This window comes from Ornithodoros turicata, chromosome 4, assembly GCF_037126465.1.
Source record: "Ornithodoros turicata isolate Travis chromosome 4, ASM3712646v1, whole genome shotgun sequence".
Taxonomy (NCBI): domain Eukaryota; kingdom Metazoa; phylum Arthropoda; class Arachnida; order Ixodida; family Argasidae; genus Ornithodoros; species Ornithodoros turicata.
Genome location: NC_088204.1, coordinates 25,134,486 through 25,154,829, shown reverse-complemented (window position 1 = coordinate 25,154,829; position 20,344 = coordinate 25,134,486). Strand labels below are relative to the sequence as shown.

Below are 20,344 nucleotides of genomic sequence, written 5' to 3'. Positions count from 1 at the left end.
CAACCGGCCGCAGCTGTCGCTTCAGTCGCTAGTGAATGGTGAATGCGATTCAGTTTGTCGTACGGTCGCCCGTACTTGTCTATATACAGTTTGGCTCACGTATACCGTGTTTATTAACGCTTGTCAATCCAGTTCGTGTTTCTATGGGTCGTAGAGTGTTCTAAATAAACTGCCATTTGCTGTTTTAAACGAAAGTTATTCCGTGTAACAATGGAGACGGCTGACTTTATGCAGCAGTACAAGAGTATCTCCCAGAAGCTGAAAAAGTCAGACTGGAAAGAAATTACATTTTCTGTTTTGTACTGATCAATGCGATCATTTCAGGAGGTTTCTTCGGAAGCCAAACTTGGCAGAGGTCAGCGATCAGTACTGTAAGTGTCTCAATACCGCACATGTCACATTGATAGCATTAGCTGTTTGTGACATTCATGGCAGGGAATTAGAGTTGTGTTATGTCAACGCATTCAATGTAATGTAGCTTGCCAGTGTATCGTTGAACTTGGGGCTGTTGTCAGATGTATGTATTAATTTTGCTTGAAGTGAAGTTGCCACTGTAGTTGTTGCTGTACAAATTGCAAAACAATCTGCACTTTTCAATTTATAGCTACTTTGGCAAGGCAGCTTCAACAGCAGGACTGTCCACAGTATGCTGGGATGTGCAGCATGGCTGCTGCTCGGTACGTCCTATGTTTAATACATGAATTGAAACTTATTGAGCGGAGATTAAACTTCATGAACAAGTCATGCACAAACACAAGCTGCCTTCGATTGGGCTACCGTTTGTGAACGAGTGTAAACTATGTAAGTTCCCACATTTTATTGAGCGGAGGTGCAGCCGTTGCACTACACTTGGCCATTCAGTTGGAAAAAGTGTTGCGGGAGTGCAGCACCAGTTCACAAAAATGCTGCACCTCCTTCACCATCTGTGCAATGAAAGATGGAAGTCACAGAAAAGGTTAGCCAGCTGTAGGACTCGAACCCACATCTTCTGGATTTCCGGTCCAGGCTGCAATGTTTTTCGTGCACTGTAGAGCAGACGACGGAAATGGGTAACTGCGTTTGTTGGTGATTAGTTATCATCAATCTTGGGCATATTGGCAATCACTTTGGTTGAGATGGAACATGGTGGAGAACGCCTAGGGATAAGGATGACACGCACTTGTCCCTGTGCGTTCTCCACCATGTTCAGTGCGAACCAATATGCTGTACGCATTCTCGCACTCCTATGGTTAAGATAGGTGGGTTTTTGCCTCTCGAGTCATTTAATATGATAACAGTTGCTCAAAAAGAGTGCAGTGCAGACGTCTGTGACACATGATCTCAGGCTTACACTTTTGTATTTGATTGGAATCTAGTGTACTTTGCAGGATGACAGCACTTGTCGTGCACTTCGTTTGCACTTTTTTACACTGAGCTCTGCACTTTTTTGCGAATTGATGGCAGCCAGGATGTCATTTATAATCCGACTTAGACTTACAGGGTAGTCAGTACGAGAGCACTGCACGGGCCACATTTTTAGGCCCAGGCCCGGCCTTCCTTTGATTTACCCGCCTGTGCCCAGCCCGACGGCTGCAGACCTAGCCCAGGCCCGTCCCAAGTCCGAAGGACTGTTAGTTACTTGACCCAAGCCCGAGAAATTTATATGCTACCTGGTGCATTGTATCAGACTGTAAAAGTTGGCCGTGGCGATCTTTGAGAAGGGTAGCACAGGCTCGGTTCCGACCTAGGCCCAGCAATATACGGACCTGTGCCCAGCCCGGGCCCACAAAAAGTAAGCTTTACCTGGCCCGCGGGCCGGGCTCGGGTTTTCATGTAGGCCCGGGCCTGTACTGTGCTCTAGTCAGTAACATTCTGTCTGGGGGGTGGGGCGGTACCACTCCGGGTGCCTCCCCCAGAGGGGGTGCCAAATAGAACGAGTCCCGAGAGCACGTAAAGTTAGGCAATAAAGTGAGAGCTGGAAGAATTTTTGCTGTACAAATTAGAATTAGTTTCACTTTTGGACAATGCTTCCAGATGGAAGGTATTTCTCAGTCCTGCCCTTGCTGGAAGTTGAGCTCGGAATGCCCGACGTGGCTGTGGCTCTTCAACCACTGCCAATGAACTGCACGCATTCTGTTTTGTGCAAAATTGAGTTTGAAAAAATGAGGAGCCTAGTAGGAGTACACATCTGCTTTTCATTGAGTTGCAAAGAGAGAAATTTGGTGCCACAAATGGCATGAAGTTATCTCAAAAAGAGAGATGTTGGTCACAGGTGCGAGCAGTCGATGGGCAACCCGGGAGCAGAGGCTCAGGTGCTTGCGCAAGGGGCGCGACAATTTCTATCCGAAGAGGCCAAAGCAAAGTCCCTGCTGTGCCCTTCCATGAAGGAGGCTCTGTGCAATGCAATGCATTGCTATGGCCGTGCAATTCAACTGCAGCTCGACGCGGGACAAGGAGCTTTGGCACAGGCCCTCTGCTGCGAAGCTGCGGAGTCCCTCGAGTCCCTTGGGCACCCCCACGAAGCGCTAGGGTACCTAACACAGGCAGCAAGCATGCAGAGCAAGGTAAAATGCAATTCATTAATATGATTTAAAACAATACATAGCACAGTGCTCAGTACCCAATACTGCATTACTTAAAGGGGTGGTCTGGTGCGCTGTAGCCTCCTCGAAACATGTACCTTTTTGTTTTTCTCTCTCTCTCTCTCTCTCTAATTGATAACGCTACAGTGCAAATTCTCTCGCTGCAAGATAGTTATGACATTGCGAAATGAAATTAATAGGAACTGCAAAGCTTCCCACGAGCTGTGCTGGCAACAACATCTGCTACGTTCCCCTGTGTAATCGTGCGAGAGTCGACGAAACTTGGTGAATTCCATCACCCAAGTTTGGAATTCTCTTAGGCTGTCTAGGGAAGGTGATGTTCAGACCATAGAAAGTGTTGTTCCTGTAATCTTCAGCATCCTGATCTCAAAAGGGAAAGCAACAGATGGCATAAACACGGGCAAGCTGGTGGATGAGATCCACACCCGAGATCCACACCCGAGATCCACGCCCGAGCTCGGGCCGTTGTCTTCGTGGACCTCAAAAGGGAAAGGATGACTGGACGTAAACAAAGACAACCGTTACGCTGAACAGGAGGGAAACCTCGAAAGACGAAGCACCGACACGCACGTCATATTTAGGGTGGCACGCGCATGAACATGACTGCGAACTGCTGTTTTGCATGTACGCACAACCACTGACCTCTAAAACAGCCAAAGAAACTTGTTGAACAGAAGAGAGGAATGCAACCCTTCTTTTCTGTCTCAGTGTCATTAGTTTTCCGAAAGTCATGGAAATGCTACCTTCGGCAGAACTTGTCTGTCACACCATGAATCGACTTATAATTGATGTCGCTTATAGCCACTTAATTGATTTTGTATGGCTTCCGTCTGCAGGGCCACAAATAGACTCTTGTCTTTTCCGGTTTTATGCGTTGTGAAAATTGGGAGGGCAAAAGTCGGGTTTCACGGTATTTCAGGAGTGGTAAAGTTGGGTGCGAAAGCAGATTTTTGGGTGGAACATAAAAACGGGTCACTTCTCGCACGTCACAAGAACAGGAGATGCCAAGTGCCAGTGCTGAATGCACAGAGCTCAGCATTTTTCAGTCCCCATATTGGTGGCTGAATCTTCAGCATTTATCGGGGTTTCATTCTGAGGGACGACAATGAAAATCGGAGGGTAAAAATTGGTTTTGCAGAGTTTACCCCCAAAACGCAAAAGCCTTGACTATTACAAACATTTTCTCTTGTATTCAATCAGGTCCCAGAACACAGAGAACTGATACTCAGTACATGAATTTAAATGTCCCGCTTATAAGTTTGCAATAGAAACCTAATAGTGGAATGTCCACAAAATATAGGTACGGTAACATTGATGCATCAAACGTTTGCAAACCTCATACTGATCCATGTAGTTGTCACTGTCATGCTTCTCCACAGAGGTTCTGGGCAGCTACTAACAACCGTGTGCATTTGCTTTTAGTGTCCACTGAGCTACATTACCACACTTGACAAAACCATCACGTGCCAGCTGGCTATAGGTGAGTCCTGCCTGCATAATGTGACAGAACGTCAGAGTGATGACGTCAGTCGGTTTTGTTGTGTTATGGGCCTAATAAGTGTCTAATAAGTAGTGTACCAGCTAGTCAAAAGAGCATTCAAGCGCTAAAGATTATTATGCTGTTCCTAAGTGTTCAGTAAACTTTGGGAATGTTTACTGAAATCATTGCGACTGATAAGGACACAGTGACCGCGTAGGCGCAAAGGTCGTTGTGCACTGTGTCTCAGATGTGTCTTCATTTTGACATTTCACGGGGTTGTAAAGGTACCATCAGAACACGCTCTCGAGGAGCATGACGTGAGCTTAGAACCAAACAGTGCCTCTCGTGTCTCATATTAATTAAGTTCTAATCACTCGATTTTCACGTAAGTCCTACACCAAAATGCTGAAACACTTTCCATCCAAAACAGAGACCTTTACAGCATACTTTATAGGTAGACCCTGAAGTTTTCGGGTTTTATATTTTTCCATATTCGGGGGGTAGAAATCGAGTCAATAAATCGATGTCGAAAATTCATGCAAATTCGGGCAGAAACATTACCATCAAACTGAGTTCGGGGAGAAATCGGGCATTATTGTAGAATAAACGTTCACTGTACCGTTTATCCAGAGTGCCAGAAGTAAGGGGCAGTCGCATATTTTGTGAGAAACTAGTATGTCGATGCCTTGAGGTGCCTAGCCTGGGTGCAGTTTTGCAGGTAGAAATCGGGTTTAACCCTAGATAGGTGAACCTCAATTCGGGGTGCAAATTCGGGGAAAAATCGGGTTTAACCCTAAGACATCAGGGTCTATTTATAGGCAGGAAGCAAAGTACTGTGAACATCACCGCTGGTTATTATTATTATTATTTTTGTGTGTGTGTGTTTGCATCACAAAGCGACTGTGGCTATGAGGTGCGTACAGGTGTGGACAGATGGAGAGAGGACTGCGGGAAGGAGTGGGGGAGAGGAAGCTCAAAACTGGTCATACGCACAGAATGCTAGTGCGTGTTGGAATGGCTGCAGTGTTATGTCAACAGAAACCTTTAATGAATTAGAATACAGAGATGATAATGATTGTGAATAAAGAAACTGTTCTGAGGCAGGAACACAAACAGGAGAGCACAACATAAGCCTCAAGGTGCCTAAGAACTTGAAAGATTGAGATATGGCAGTCGTAGACGTGGTTCGATTTCCGCCGCTGTCTGGCTGTTTCGACATATGCCATGTTTCAATGGTAATGATGTGATGGCGCCTTAGTCCACAAATTTGAAATTTCGGGCTAAATTGTTTATTGTAATCAGTAAAGGCACGCAAGGATTTCACCTTCAGCTTTAACGTTTAATGAGAACACAAGATAAAAATGTGTCTGCCAGTCTCCCAATGTTGTTGCCCCCATTGTAGCAATTCCACATTTTGTCCGACTGTGAGGTTGATGTATCTGTATCGCTACTGCGTTTCATCAAAATGGTAACATCAGTCTGACGAGCAAACAGGGAGATTTAGATTTAAACAAATATGGTGGAGCAACGCAAAATTGCTCCCCTTGTTGCCTCATCTCAGCGTTATATGAGCATAATGTGTCCTCATTAATGTGGCTTCAAGGTGACATTTCCTTTTAGGTGACAAGGTTGCAGCACTTACAGCAGTGACAGAGATTTGCAGTGTTGCCCGAGAGAACGGTGAGGAACAATAGTTTTTAACGGTAACAGCGAGATGTACATGCTGCTTGTTTTTGTCACTAAAGGTATGTTCCAGGGACGTCCCATGGGGGCTTTTGCGGATGCCCTCGCTGATGCAGAAGTTACCTGTTTGCTACTACTGCTTCTACTTCGGGTACTGATGTTTATCCAATTGACTACCGTAATTTCACGCGTATTAGCCGCGGCGTATGTGCGATTTTTTTTTCGTGGATGCTCTGCAGCTTATCCGATGACTATTTTTCCCTGGTATTTTCCCCATACGCCAGTTTTAACGAAAGGGCCGACAGTGTCTCCAGAACAGCTCCACCCTGCATGGACAATGCAGAACAGGGGCATGTCCACATTCGAGTATACTTACCTTCCTTGTGTCTTCCCCCAAGCAGCTTTAACGAAAGCTGTGACAGTGATTCATGTCTTCCGGAAGGCACACATTGAGGGCACAATTAGGGTTGCCACCAGGCCGGTATTTTACCGGCACGGCCGGTTATTTGCTCGCTCTGCCGGTTGCCGGTAGGAAAGTGATACCGGCAACCTTTTGCCGGTAATTGTGGCTCAACACCTTTCATAGGGGCTTTTACTGGGTTTTCCTTTCAACATTACTCTACAGCTCGAATAAATCTTGAGCACAGACCCAACTCCGCAGTCACCAGTCGTTTTCTTGGTTATTATTGTTATCATTGTTGTCTTGAGCGAGTACGCTCGTTCTTTCTTTCTCTCTCTCTCTGTATACTATCCACTCCTCACTCACTTCCCTTTCCCGCAAACATTTCCTCCTTTCCTCTATTCCACCTCCTCTCCCTCAGCCGGTATTTTTCACTACGAAAGATGGCAACCCTAGCTGTAACTAGGGTTGCCACCAGGCCGGTATTATACCGGCACGGCCGGTTATTTGCGCTCTCTGCCGGTAGGAAGGTGATACCGGCATCCTTTTGCCGGTATTTGTGGCTCAAGACCTTTCATAGGGGCTTTTGTGGGGTTTTGCCTTCAACGTTCGACTACAGCTTGAATAAATCTGGAGCACAGACCCAACTCCGCAGTCACCAGTCGTTTTCTTAATTGTTCATTATTATTATTATTCATTGTTATTGTTATTATCATTGTTATTCATTAAGTCTTGTGTTCGGAGGGGACAAGAGCAGTGGTTGTGCAAAGCTGTTGGTGGTTGTGTCGAGCCAGCTACAACGTTCCTCACCCACTTTCCCTCTCCCACGAGCCTTTCGTCCTTTCCCTCTATTCCACCTCCTCTCCCTCAGCCGGTATTTTTCACTCCGAAAGGTGGCAACCCTAGGCACAATCCAATCTTGGTAGAACGCTAGAACTGACCTCCTTTAGAAGGGTTGAGGATTGGGCTAGTTGGTAATGAGACATCTGAACTGAGAGCGCAAGATACACGGACAAAGAACGGAGAAACAGACAGGACGGGAGCCCTGTAGTTGGAAGTTAGCGCCCGTCCTGTCTGTTTCTCCGTTCTTTGTCCGTGTATCTTGCGCTCTCAGTTCAGATGACCTCCTTTGTTGTGCACCATGCCGCCCCGGGAGTATGGACTACAGGGTTCATGGCCTTCTCTACGGTCTCCTTTGTTGTGCAAACCAGTCACGTCATATAGCCCATGGCTTACCTGCGAGTGCGCCTTATTTGCCAGAAAATTTTCAAAAAAAACGGGTCCTGCGGCTTATGGTCGTGAAATTACGGTAACTTCGTATTTTGAGTTGTGTGCTATGGGCATCGAGAAAGTGAGTTCCAATTGCCTGTTTAAGTAACACAAACATTTGTTTTCAAAATGTCTCGTTTTTGCTGGGTTCCATGGATCTCAAACTATGCATTCCTATGCAGTTTCCAGAATGTTGAGGCACCCGTCATAGCAGGACCTCAGTCTGTGCATCTCCGCATTGCAGAGTGATGTCGCCTGCGTTAAAACTATGAAATCTAAAACCCCTACCTTTCTGCAGTGGAAAAATTCGCTTACAACCTTGTCTACGGAGCAGGGCAGAGGCTGGATCTCCAACGGGTTCCAGCCCGTTGCAGTGTCGAAGGAAATGAACAGGCCGACAGCACTGCAGAAGCTGCTCTCTTCTCTCGGAGACGGATGCATATTATACTGCTGAGAGGAGATTGTCGTTCCGTACTTCGACGCCTCGTGACCCCTCTGGCTCCCCACCAATGGACCGCTGACATTCTCCCCCCAGCCACGCTGAGCAGAGTTGATCCAGCGCTCGCTTTCCGTGTGCCTCGACATACCTCTCATCAAGATGCTGCATTAGTTCGTCGAATGCGCCTTGATGTGGCTTTTACAGTGCAGTGGCGTTGCTGCTTGAGACAAGTTGACTCTCAACAATGCTGTCACTGCAGTGCTGTAAAGACCTAGAGCACATTCTTCTCCATTGCCCACACTACCAACCTTCCCGAACCCCACTATCCGGATTCTTTAACTAGCTGGACTCTCGCCCCCTCTCTCTCACAAAATTGCTTTGTCCCTGGCTACATCCAAATCACCAACGCTCTGCCCTGAAAGCTTTCTTGACCTTTCTGGATACCGTAGGACTTCTATCCTTATTGTGAAGGGGCTCATTATTTCATTCCCCCACATCACGACCAGCAATGGGGTAGAGTATCGCCCCTGGCAATGAAACTCCCCATTCATCATCTCACAATAAAGTTGTTGTTGTTGTTGGCACCACATATTTTGCTGGTGTCATGAATGTTACCTTGAAGAAATGTGGCATGCGTGCTATGCACGTACTGTCTTGCGAAGAATTGTGCCGTTGTAATGGTTACCGGTATTTCCGTCCAGGTAGTATGAAATTCCTTTCGTATACCCAGCCAGCACCACCTGGAGAAGAGTTCAATTTGCTCCTATGCTCACAACAGAGCTGTACCTGTAGAGCCGATTTTTATTTCAACATGAGCAGGCTTTTGACCAGTTGTGCGTGTATTGAGAGTGAGGTTCACGAAAGGGTGGTTGTTCAGTGCAGTGCAGTACAGTTCCCACTCCACAATATGAACTGTCATATCTACTGTGATGTCCTAAAAGTTATTTTTTCTACTTTCGACACTCATTGTGTAAACTGAAGTTAATTGTGCAACCTTTGTTTTCCAGCCACCAAAGCCATCGCCAGAGCAGTCCCGTCTTCTGGATCAGTATCTCTACGACAGCCCAGGGGAGCTGACACAGAGCAAACGTTAGTGCACAAAGCTTACCTTGATCATAAAACTAAAGTAAAAATCTTTGTATGTTTCTTTATTCTTTTTTTTATACGCAGAGTACTCCCAAAGTGTTTGTTGCTGTTAGCTCAAAGGGGCTTCGAAAACAGGAGTCAGATATCTCAATCGCCACAAATTCCAAAAAATAGTCTATCAGCCAGGAGTTGCAGGATCTCGTAGTGGTGCCAGCCCACGTTGGTGTGATGTGAATGACACAAAGTCCTACAGTGTTGTGTTCTACGGAGGGGCATCACAAATTGTGGAGAGACAGGGCACAAGAGGAGACACATAGGGTTCGCTTCTTTGTTTCCCAGTGTCGCTGTCTCGTGGTTGTGTGAGTGTTGCTTGAAAGGTTCTCTATCAGTCCTTGAAGCCTTCAGACACGAATGGCTCGTTATGAAGCAGTGCAAAATGCTACACTGGAACAGAAAGTTGCGCTCATCAAAGAGTTGGAGAAAGAAGGCAGGACAGATATCAACCATTCGCTGAAGAAATATGTATTCGTTCATCGACGCTGTCTATAATCCTCAAGCAGCGGAACAATGTGGTGTCCAAGCCTACCCACAGCGAAAGTGGCACAGTTAATGATGCAGAGGGTTTACCTAGAGTCACTAAATAAGCTACGCTTCAGAGTATCGATACGAGTTCCGAGAGCAAGCATGCGTCATCTTGTTTCCGCGCCACGATACCCACGTGCACTTTAGTGCACAATGCCATCTGTCGTGCTCTGGTGAAATGTTCCTTTCTCTTGCAAAGCAGCTCATCAAGGTTGGCGGCCTTGAGCCAGAGCCGGTGCTAGGGATGTGCGTGACCTGAGGCAAAGGCACATTTTTCGGACCTCGATTTTTCGTACCCCGATTTTTCGTACCCCGATTTTTCGTACGTGCTCGACTATTCGGACTCGTTCGCGGAACGGCCGCGGGCCCCATAGAGTTAATGTACAGGAACGTCCAAAATTTCGGACGCCGTGCAGCTCCGTCGCTCGATACTTCGGACTCTGTTTGCCCAACCTGCGAGTTTCTCTCTTGGGGTGACGGAAAATATTGGTATCATCTGAAATTCGTATCAAAAGAAATCAACCAACTAAAGTATTGCGGCAAAAAAAATATGCAGTGATGATTGTTCATTTTTCATTCCTCTGAGTAGAAGAGTTCTGTCGTAGCACTTTTGGGTCTTCGTTTTTGGCTAACGGGCCCAGCACGTGTTGTCCGCCCGCGAGTCGCGTGACAGCGCTGTAAAGCGAGCTTCACCTAAAGCACGCATGCGTTAGGTGAAGCCGACTTGCGGACTTGATGACGGCGGTGCCTCTGACAGTGTACATTGACGAAATGTCGCTTCGGGAAATAGAAGCTGATGTTATCAGGCAGAGCTGGAAGCGCGTTAGGAAAGCATTGACACATTTTTCAGAGGACAAACTACCCCATTTCTAAAAGCACTGCTATGTTTGCTGGAAGGCATAAGCTTTTGCAATGTGCAGTCGCTACACTCGAGCTTGCTTGTTACGAACCTCAATATAATGCTGACTCCAATATTGTGCCCAAATTTTGTGACAGTGCTTGCTGGCTTACAGTGATGGGAACTTTCCTAGTGGCCTGTGAAATGCTTGAAAAACCATACTTCTGGGGCTTAGTAAAGTTTATTTTGAAGCGAAATTAGTTTTTTTGGACTGCTCGATTATTCGGACTTTTGCGCGATCCCGGCCGAGTCCGAAAAATCGGACGGCGACTGTATTTGATATTTAAAAAAAAAGTAATTCCTGGTTGAGGGCTTCGTGCACGGGACCTATGCAAGCCCGGGGCTTAAGGCGGTCCACCCTATCGGCGGCCCTGCCTTGAGCTCACCTTGACATGTTCGGAACCCTCTGGTGAACAGTACATGGATTATCACACAACCATCATACACAGATCTCTATCCCACAGGGAGCATTATGTTAGCTGTCTTTGATCCTCAGATGTGGACGGTACTGGTGTAGTGCGGAAACAAGATGGCGCTCCTTTTCTCCCTTGGACCTCAGTGTCGATTCTCTGAAGTGAAGCTAATTTAGTGACTGTAGGTTTACCATGACATCTTCAACATGGACGAAGCAGCCCTCTTCTGCAAGATTCTGCCCAGCTGCACATTCTCTCTGAAGGGAGTGGAGTATCCAGGAGAAAACTAGCACAGAGACAGAGTTGTGGTCCTTTCTTGAGCCTATGTTAATATTAGTGAAAAGAAGATGCCTTACTGATTATCAGCAGCACTGGGTGAGGAATATGACTGTGCTGAATTGCAAACCAGCAGAGGACAAACGTGAGGTGGTGTTTGTTGCAAACAATTACCCGCGACATGGCAAGATGAAGTGTGTTCTTTTTTGTCGTACACTGCGCCTGCACGTCCCCATTCGTTTTGGAGGAGTGCCAACCATAATCTACACGACTTCCAGATTTCTTTGCAGCACGTATCGTGGTCATGCAACAGAAGAGTGCAGGCGTTATGCACTGCGGACGACGAGGAATGCCATTTGCATCTTCTCATTCTTTGGAGATAGTACTAGTGTCACAACAGCTGAACTGCATCTACACCTTGCGGTCAGTTCAGTGCAGGTGCAGACAGGACATTGAGCTTTTCGTGTTTATAAGAATGCTCCTATGAGAACCTCGAAGCCATCGTGTTCAGCAAATGCGATGAACTCTTCAAAGGAGTCTGCCAGCTCACCAGTTGTGGACGCCATGGTACATAGATTAAGAAGATTATGCAGTCTACGAGAAAGATGTCCCAGTGACTGGTCATGTAACTGACACCAAAATTGTTGAGATGACATTACGGAACAGAGGCGAACAAGGGGATAATGAAGGGATTCCCTCGTGTGTCGCGGTGTGGAAGTTTCTGTGTTTGCAGCAGATGTGAACTCAAAGCACACATGTATTGCAATGTATTCCTACCCCAAGTGAATTTGACCAAACTAACTCTTGAAAATGTACAGCATGCTCCTCATTTCTAAAAGCACTGCTATGTTTGCTGGAAGGCATAAGCTTTTGCAATGTGCAGTCGCTACACTCGAGCTTGTTTGTTACGATCCTCAATATAATGCTAACTCCAATATTGTGCCCAAATTCTGTCACAATGCTTGCTCACTTACAGCGATGGGAACTTTTCTGGTAGCCTGTGAAATGCTTGAAAAATCGAGAAGCGAAGTTCCATCTTAAATTTATACAGAAGGAAGAGCCCGTGTTCGATACTCTCACGTTCCTTTAAGTGAGAACATGACATATCTTCCCATGCATAACTAACGTCATCAGCCATCTTCGTTGGAGAGCACGTGACTTGAAAGACAAAATGTTGTGCAGATTGGTCTCAGAGCTATGCATGGTCTGGTCTGCTCTGTCCCTTTCCACTCTGCACTCTTGCACTGAAGTGTTGCTCAGATCTGTCATTGACCATATTTTCTAAGTTGATTTGGGTGAGCGCAACAGGGGCATCTATGGCTTAGGGAAGCATTTTGAAGAGGAGGGGCACACTCATTGAAATTATGCTGTGCATACTTGACGGCTCTTATAGCAGCGTTCCTGTGCCAAACCTTGTTACGAAGTAGGGTCCTTTCCCCAACGAAAGCTGGCTTGCAGTTGTGAGTCATGGCACCTGTGAAGCAAATGTGGAAGAGGTTGCACTGCTGATGGACAACACAGCTCTGATAGTGAGAACAAAAGTGACGAATGTGACACCAACGCTTCGACAAAACAGCGCACAACGCATGCAGTGATCGACCTCAAAGGGTGTGGACACTGGCCCGATCTCGTCATAACTTGTCTTGTGATTGGTTTGGGTATGTGGTTTTGACTGGCTGCAGCATGAATGCTCGTACATGATGATACTCTGGTACAATGGTCAGATTTCACATTCTTTTCTCTATTTCTCCAAACAGCATTTCAGTATTTAGCTCATCTGAAAGCTTGCTTATGTCTTCAAGTTAATGAGGTTTTACTGCATGTTCTAATAACATTATTAAACACTTTTCAGCTGTTTATATTGGAGAAGATCTCTTCCTGCTGTTGAGGTCACTTGTGGTATGTAAAGTTTACTTTCTAGCTTATGCTGCTCAAGGGAATCTCATTTGTTGTGAGGAGTGTAGAAGCTAACAGTTACATACCCAAAGCAAATACAAAGCGAATAGTTAGTAGCTGATACAGCGTACATGCACACATACATATGGATATGTAACGTGTGCACGTGATATGTGCATATGGATCTTTGATTTGAAGTACAAATATAGAATTCTATATTTGATTTGGAATTTTAATTGAATATACATTATTTGCTGCTTATTGCTTTTTGGAAAATCTGAATATTCGCACAGCCCTATTGTGGATGCTTGGATGGCTTGCTTTGGAAAACATTTCGAACATGTACATTATTAATTATTCATGTATTGTATCCATATACTATTAAATATTCAGCGAGCTGCAGCAAGTGCCTATGTAAAATTTGCTTCAAATATCAGATGACCTGTTCTGTGAAAGTATGGGGTTCACATTGTCTGGCAGGTACAGGTAGTGAGGCCTTTGAGGTTGAGGCAATTCCGAGCTATGTCTACGTACATATACATACTACTGTTCCAGTGCTTAGGTCCCGTCACAGTGCAATGCTTTGCAAATAAGCATCGTTATTGACACTGCGCTTATGCAACCTAATTGTGACCCAGTGCAGTTGTTTCCTTGTTATGAGAGCTTGCAAGGTTGGCTCTGCCTGCTGCATAGGAAGTATAGAAGTGCCACAGACTGTTTTGCAGCAGAGAAGCGTCTGCCAACAAATTACACAGACGTTTGGCATATAACATTATGGTAATTCCATTTCTTTGTTGAGCACACTGTGTTGCGATCTTTGAGCTGAGCCTCTACATTGAATTTAATTATGCACTCAAACAGTATTTTACTAGGGGTGTGCGAATCCGAATATTTTAAGTCGAATCGAATATCAAATCGAATGGGGGAAAAAATTCCAAATACCAAATCGAATGTCGAATATTTGTGCACAATTTACAATATGTGACTTTCACTCTAAAAGTTTCCATTTTGTGGCCCATCGCTTTAGTGTAATTTTTCTGGCATTAACTGTCACAAGAGAGACATGCAATTCTTCTGTTTAAAGCCCCTACTCTTTAATTTTACATCAGAGTGCTTCCTGCTTTTCAGGTGAGCCTACACTTACTGGAGTGGTTACCTTCATTTCAAAATTTTATGTCCGGTAGTAGCATGTTGTACGGATGAGGCTGTAATTGTTTCAGACAACCACAGGCCATTTGTGGAACAAACGAATTGGCATCCTGCCTCAGCTTTGCCATGAACACCCATAGTTGCTTTGCTCTCACCCGAGGAAGTTGCACTGCTGAAATTTTAGACATAAAGGACATCTTTAAAACACCCTTCTTGTTTGTGGGCTGTAGTCATTACTCAAGAGTAGCCCCACAAACATCAAATTAAAGTCCCCCGTCGGCGCCACCCCTTCCACAGACGATGTCTACAAAACTAAGTTTAGATAACGTTACCTTAAACTAAACACCGTCCGGACTGTGTTGATCCTGCAGCAAGGGCAATTTCATAAAGCAGGCTTCACCTCATGCACGGAAGCATCAGGTGAAGCCCACTTTCGGGTTGTGTCATTCATATTAGTGGAATAGTCGAATATTCGAAAAATCGAATATTGGATATTCGATTCGCGAATGGAATAGTTCGAGCGTTTGATATTCGATTCGAATTCGAGAACTCGAATATTCGCGCACCCCTGTATTTTACTGATGGTTCTTGAGTGGCATATGAGAGGTGAGCGTGGATAACGTTGACAGTATCCACATCCGCACTACCAACATATGTTAGATTCATGACCGCATCTGCAAGCGTGCGGATATTGCAGCATATCATATGGTTGCAGTAGCATATGTAACCACCAATACGTTTTGGTTCACTTTCTGAGGCTGAGCCATATCACTGTGCAGGGGCAGAGCAAGAAGTTTTGCAGGTTGCACATGTAGTAGGCTCGAGAGCAAAGATGGGGACCCACAAAGCTTCTAGAGTCTTGGCACATACGTGGTGATTCCTCGGTTTGTAACAAAAAACGTGGCCCCTTCCCGAGCAATACTCCCATCTCCTTAAATAGCGACCGGTTGTGTAATCTCTCATTCAGTTTGGCACTGATGATGTCCGTCGCATGACGGACGAAACGTCTGAGTAAACCTTGTTTTTTTGTTATGTTAAGTCGGAATTTCTCTACTTTTTTGTCCAGTCATGTAGTAGGGTTAAAATGCAGCTGGTAAGAGGGCATACCAGCTCTCCGTCCCAATGTATTTCCTATGAAACATATTTTATGCTTTTTCTCGGTAACCATTGTGCAGATTTTAACACGAGTAGTTTCATTATAAAGAGGAAGGCGAGATTAATCGGATAACGTTAATACGTTTCTGATACATGTCGTATGTATTTTACGGCAACGTCACGAATGCGAAAAAAAATATGCAAAATTTTTCTCCTCCCTCTTTGAACAGGTTTTTATTAAACTTCTATAGCCATTTTGAAAAAAACTTCCCATTTACTTTCTCTCGAAATATTTCAGGAATCGATAGACACCATATGTACATGTCTACCACTTTCCGTTTTTATAAAAAAAAGCATGAAATGTGAGTACGCAGAAACACGGACTGAAAGCCCAGTGAAACACGTCATTCTGTGTTGCCATCTGGTGACGCGAAAGGAAAACTGCACGGACTGTATCCTTCCGCCGAGCAAGTAATTCCACCCATACAAGCTAGTATTGGTGCGCATGCGCAATGATACTAGCTTGTATGGGTGGCGTGGGGTCTGGATGACATGCTGGTTCCTGCATCCTCTTTCTCTCTCTCTCTCTTCTCATTACCTTCATGCCCCACACTTAGGTCATGGCCTTGGAGGCCAGTACAAAAGGTTGCTTAGCGGCCCGTAAAGGGATTTTCCTCTGAGCCTGCATAGTTGTTTTGAGACCGTGTTTGTGTTTGTCTGTTATCGTCCGCTACCTCGTCTCGGGTTTTCAAGTCATGAACGTAAAGAGAAAGTACACCGACATCAACGACCCTCATCTTTTCTCTTTCTCTGCACACGGTGCGCGTATAGAAGAGTGAGACGAGTTTATTAGCGTCTCGTGAAATGTCAATTTGCCCGATTTTGCCGGTTCGAGTTTGTGCGGACTCACTCAACTGTTTGAACCGTCTCGTAAGCCTAACGAGAATCTCTCTTATTTCCGGTTACTGCAAGCCGGACTCTACAGTATTCCCTACAGTAACATTCAACAGGACTGTGCTGTAATGTTCGCAATGCTGAAAAAATGCTAGAAATTCTACCGTCGCCCCCCATAATAACAACTCGCAGTTTCCTTTTCTTTTCGCTAAGAGTGCACGCCTCAGTCAGTTCGAAACTTCTGAAGTTTTCGGGAGGACGGCGATATTCCCGGTTGCGAAATCCGCAATCTCGAAATTCGCGGGGTATAAGAAAAAAAAAAGGTCCCTGGTTGTGTGGACGGAAAAAATTGTCCCGCAGGCACCTGCGCTGCCAAAAATACAGGGGCGTAGTTGCAGATATCCGGTGGAGCACATCACAGTGGACCAAGTGTTACTATTCGCTCTCGTCATTTTAAATTCAATTCAATGGGTAACATAAAATAGATATAATTCGCAACACTAGTTCGCTAGTGATATTGTCCTCTGGATGTTAGTATTTTTCTACAGTTGGCCAGACACGGGTTTTGCAGTTGTCTCCTGCATCTTTTCTGTGTCGATGTTTATGTAAAATGAAAGCTATACACCCATTTATTCATTGTTTCATGGCCCGTACAACTCCGCTTCTGCTGAAGATACGGTTCATGCACATCGAAAGTATGACAGAACAACTGCAAAGTCTGTGTCTGACCTACAATAGGAAAATACCATACTGGAGATATGATATGTGATATAGGAGCACCGAGTAGTGGGCGTCATCCAAAGATGTCATTTATTCGTTTGACTGATTTATTTGTCAAAAATGTTTATTATTTGACATCAATTATTACTTGAAAAAGCGTTGGGGACTAGGGATGAGAGACATGTAATGGCATGCTTAGTCACTATGTGTCGGAGGGGGGGAAACCTATCAAGTTACCGAACGGGCTAGGGTGAACAAAGCGGCCCTTGGACCGCTTCCTGGATGCGAAAAAGTGGGTTAGCATATGAGAAACGTGTTTACGAGCAAGCAGATTACACAGAGATAAATGTTCCTTAGGATAATGGCATTTACAACTGCAGCTTTCTGTGTTCTTCTCTTTCTTTCTTTTATTGATTTTTATTATTATCTTTTTTTTTTTTTCATCAACTCTCCAGGTGAACAAATAAGAAAAATCGATCAAGCGACCGCTGCACCATTATTTCTGCCCACGCAATGAGGAACCATCTTTTCCGGAACCCAAATTCGCGTTCTCGAAACAAGGAAAACCAACGATAATGCTCGATTGCTTCGTACGATGATATGCCGTGTTTAAAAATCCGACGTCACAATTTACCACACAGACTCACGAAATTTCTGTGTCTGTCCAAGTCATTTTCGCGAACGAGAGCTACATTTTTGGCGGCTTTGGCTAAGCGGGGCGGACGCGGCGGAACACCACGTTAGTTAGTTTATTATTAGGTTAGTAAAAGTTCGGTGTTTGCATATTCATGTTTAGGTTAGTCTAAGTGCGCTTTGGCAGTTTCCCGGGCACAACTGTGCATTTTATAGCCAGATGACATTTATTTACAGTAGTTTATTTTTCAACGGGGAATTCGATCACTTTATTTTGAGGTATGCCCAATTTTTCGATACTGGTTTCCTGGACTTTCCATCTTTCGACACTCCTGGCTGGTTGCGAAATGGCCCCAGACAAAATGTCCCCGAAAGTGTCCAAGGACAAAATGTCCCCGGCTGCCCTCCCTCACTACGAAATGAAAGTTCCTGTTGCACAGTTGTTGCTAGCTTCTGTGACTTTTTTGTCATAGATTGTTTTCATGTTTTATTTTGAAAGATTTCTTTCGGCGTACAGCCCTACCCACAGCTAGGCACGCCCGCTATGCTACGCTATAGCGCCGTGTGACGAAAACTACCTTTCGTGATACTCTTCTTGCAGAGATGATTTCTCCTGGGACATTTTTTCTTGGGGACGGTTCTTCCTGGGGACATTTTTTTTCCGGAGACGAAAATCCGGCCTCTCGGGCGAGCTTCGATTATATGAAATGACTTCTCCGTGATCATTCCTTCAGTTGGGAACTAGAACTCAGATTCATTTTTGGAAACCCCCATTTTGTAGTTCAATCTATGTCTGTGTTGACCTACAAGAATAGTGATTTGCCTAAAATATGCATGAATTTGGCTCACATTGTGTCCAGTTTTTCAGCTCTTTCCACAACTGAATTCCACATTTTCAAGTTCAGATTGAATTAACTGAGACCTCAGCATCCAATACAATGAAATCTGGAGAAAAAAATTTACACTTCAGAGATTCTTCTAAAAAAAAAAGAAAACAAAAACATATATTTTCTTGTCCCACAAGATAAGGAGGTGGAAGTGCACTTTTTGCTACACTCAAACAAGAACCTCTTATGTTGTCAGGTGACCATTGTGATTTTGTTACTCTGTGTCCTTTTATTTTTTTGTCGAATCGTTTTTCTTGTGTCCAGGGAAAAAAAAGAGAGAACAGTCTCTGTTTTAGGAATATCGCGACTCCCGCTGCGAGGCCTCGCCGATCGAGCTTCCTGTATCTTCCTTGGTTGGTTTCTTGTGTGTAGACCCGAAGCCTTTATCACCCTTCACCTCCTTTGTACAGTTTGGCAAACTAACACACCACGCCGAAACGAAAAGAAGTCCCCTGTCACTGGGGATTGTCGACTGGCATCATTTTTCTGGGCTGGTGTAATGTGAAAGAGAAAGAAGGCAAGACAGGGGTGAAAGGAGTCTTTCAAATATGTTACTGAAGTTTCCGGGTAATAATAAGCAGTCTATTTTGCAACGGAAATTTTGAACAGTACTTTGCACCAACGCCTTGAAAATGAATTCATATATGTATTTGATAATACTTACTTACCAGAAATATACATATCAAAATGTCATTCCTGCATGAATAAGAGAGGTAAATTGCGTGTAAGCGAGTGCAAAAAAAAAGAGAAAAAGTATACTGTTCCGAGCACTTGATTTTCCAGACTGGCATTGTAAGCGCTGTGTGCAGCCTAAATTACAGCCGCTGGTGCATCCAGTTGAGAGCCTCCAAGATACCGGCATATCTGGCGAGCCTTGATAGCATATGAAGTAACCTTTCCGTGGCCATTTCCTGATTTCTTAATTGGCAATCAACTAGTACTCAGACTCAATGTTGGCAACATTCGTTTATGATAGCATTTGTGCTTGTATTGTGCCTTACCATCTGTACTATCCGATCACACTTGTACGTCAGCATACAGTAAGTATGCACTAGTACAACAATACGAAGAGCAACTAAAATTCCATAATCAGTCAGTACCGACGCCAGTGACTTCTGAAAACAATAATTATAGCATAAATATATCACAACAAAATCGAAATAACAAAGTATTCATATAGCAATAGGAGACAAGCAAAAAGACGTGAATGTCTCGAATCGAACTGCAGACCTTTTGTATCAAAGTCAGACACTTTACCTCTAGACAAACAGCGCAGGGGAGCGTGCTGCCTTAAACTTGCGATCTCAACCGTGCACAACAGGGATTATTTCGGAGTCGGAGGCGAACGGCGTGATAAGGACTGCGAGTGCTGCGCCATCTAGAATCGGGAAAATTGTGAATTGGATTTGCTCCCCGACTGGATTTGCTTCATGCATATTTTATTTGCTCTCAAGTAAATAGAAGTTTTTGAAGAATTCTACTTCTGGTTCCATGTAATAAACAGAACGACATTGTTTTTACAGATGACCCTGGAAACTAGAGATAGGGAGGCTGTTAAAATACTACAGCAAGACCTTTGGTGAGTTCTCAGTTCAGAGCCTTATTGATAACTTAAGATGTGCACATTTTTCCATAGGCCTCTCGTCTCTGCTCGGCAGAATGACCTCCTCAACGATCTTATTGAGGAACTGTCTAGGTGAAGTGCAAATATAGGACACTCTTAAAAAGGACATTTCGTCTGTGCTGACCCAAGAAGCAGAAATCATTTAAAAAGAAATAGTGTGCTTCCAGAATATATGACCTTTAAAAGCTGAGACTTAATATTTGGCAGAATCGTTGATCGAGCCACTGCAAATTACCAATGGTTTGTGGAACGGAGGAGTATTGGATAAACATTCTGGACATTCCCAAAAACTTTCCATCGTAATCTTTGCAATTCGATAAACAGTTGCATTCCATTCC

At 44.6% G+C, this 20,344-nt stretch overlaps 1 protein-coding gene across 1 annotated transcript; it reads left to right on the top strand.

Annotated features, from left to right (window-relative positions):
• The first annotated feature begins 1 nt into the window (after nt 1).
• On the top strand, nt 2-20,340 carry LOC135391345 (40-kDa huntingtin-associated protein-like). Its single transcript, XM_064621591.1, has 11 exons — nt 2-266; nt 325-371; nt 605-677; nt 2,252-2,543; nt 4,005-4,062; nt 5,683-5,742; nt 5,808-5,896; nt 8,861-8,942; nt 12,961-13,007; nt 19,906-19,961; nt 20,019-20,340. Exons 1-11 carry the CDS (start codon nt 211-213, stop codon nt 20,080-20,082), a joined length of 924 nt encoding a protein of 307 aa, XP_064477661.1. The 5' UTR covers nt 2-210; the 3' UTR covers nt 20,083-20,340.
• Nucleotides 20,341-20,344: the final 4 nt, after the last annotated feature.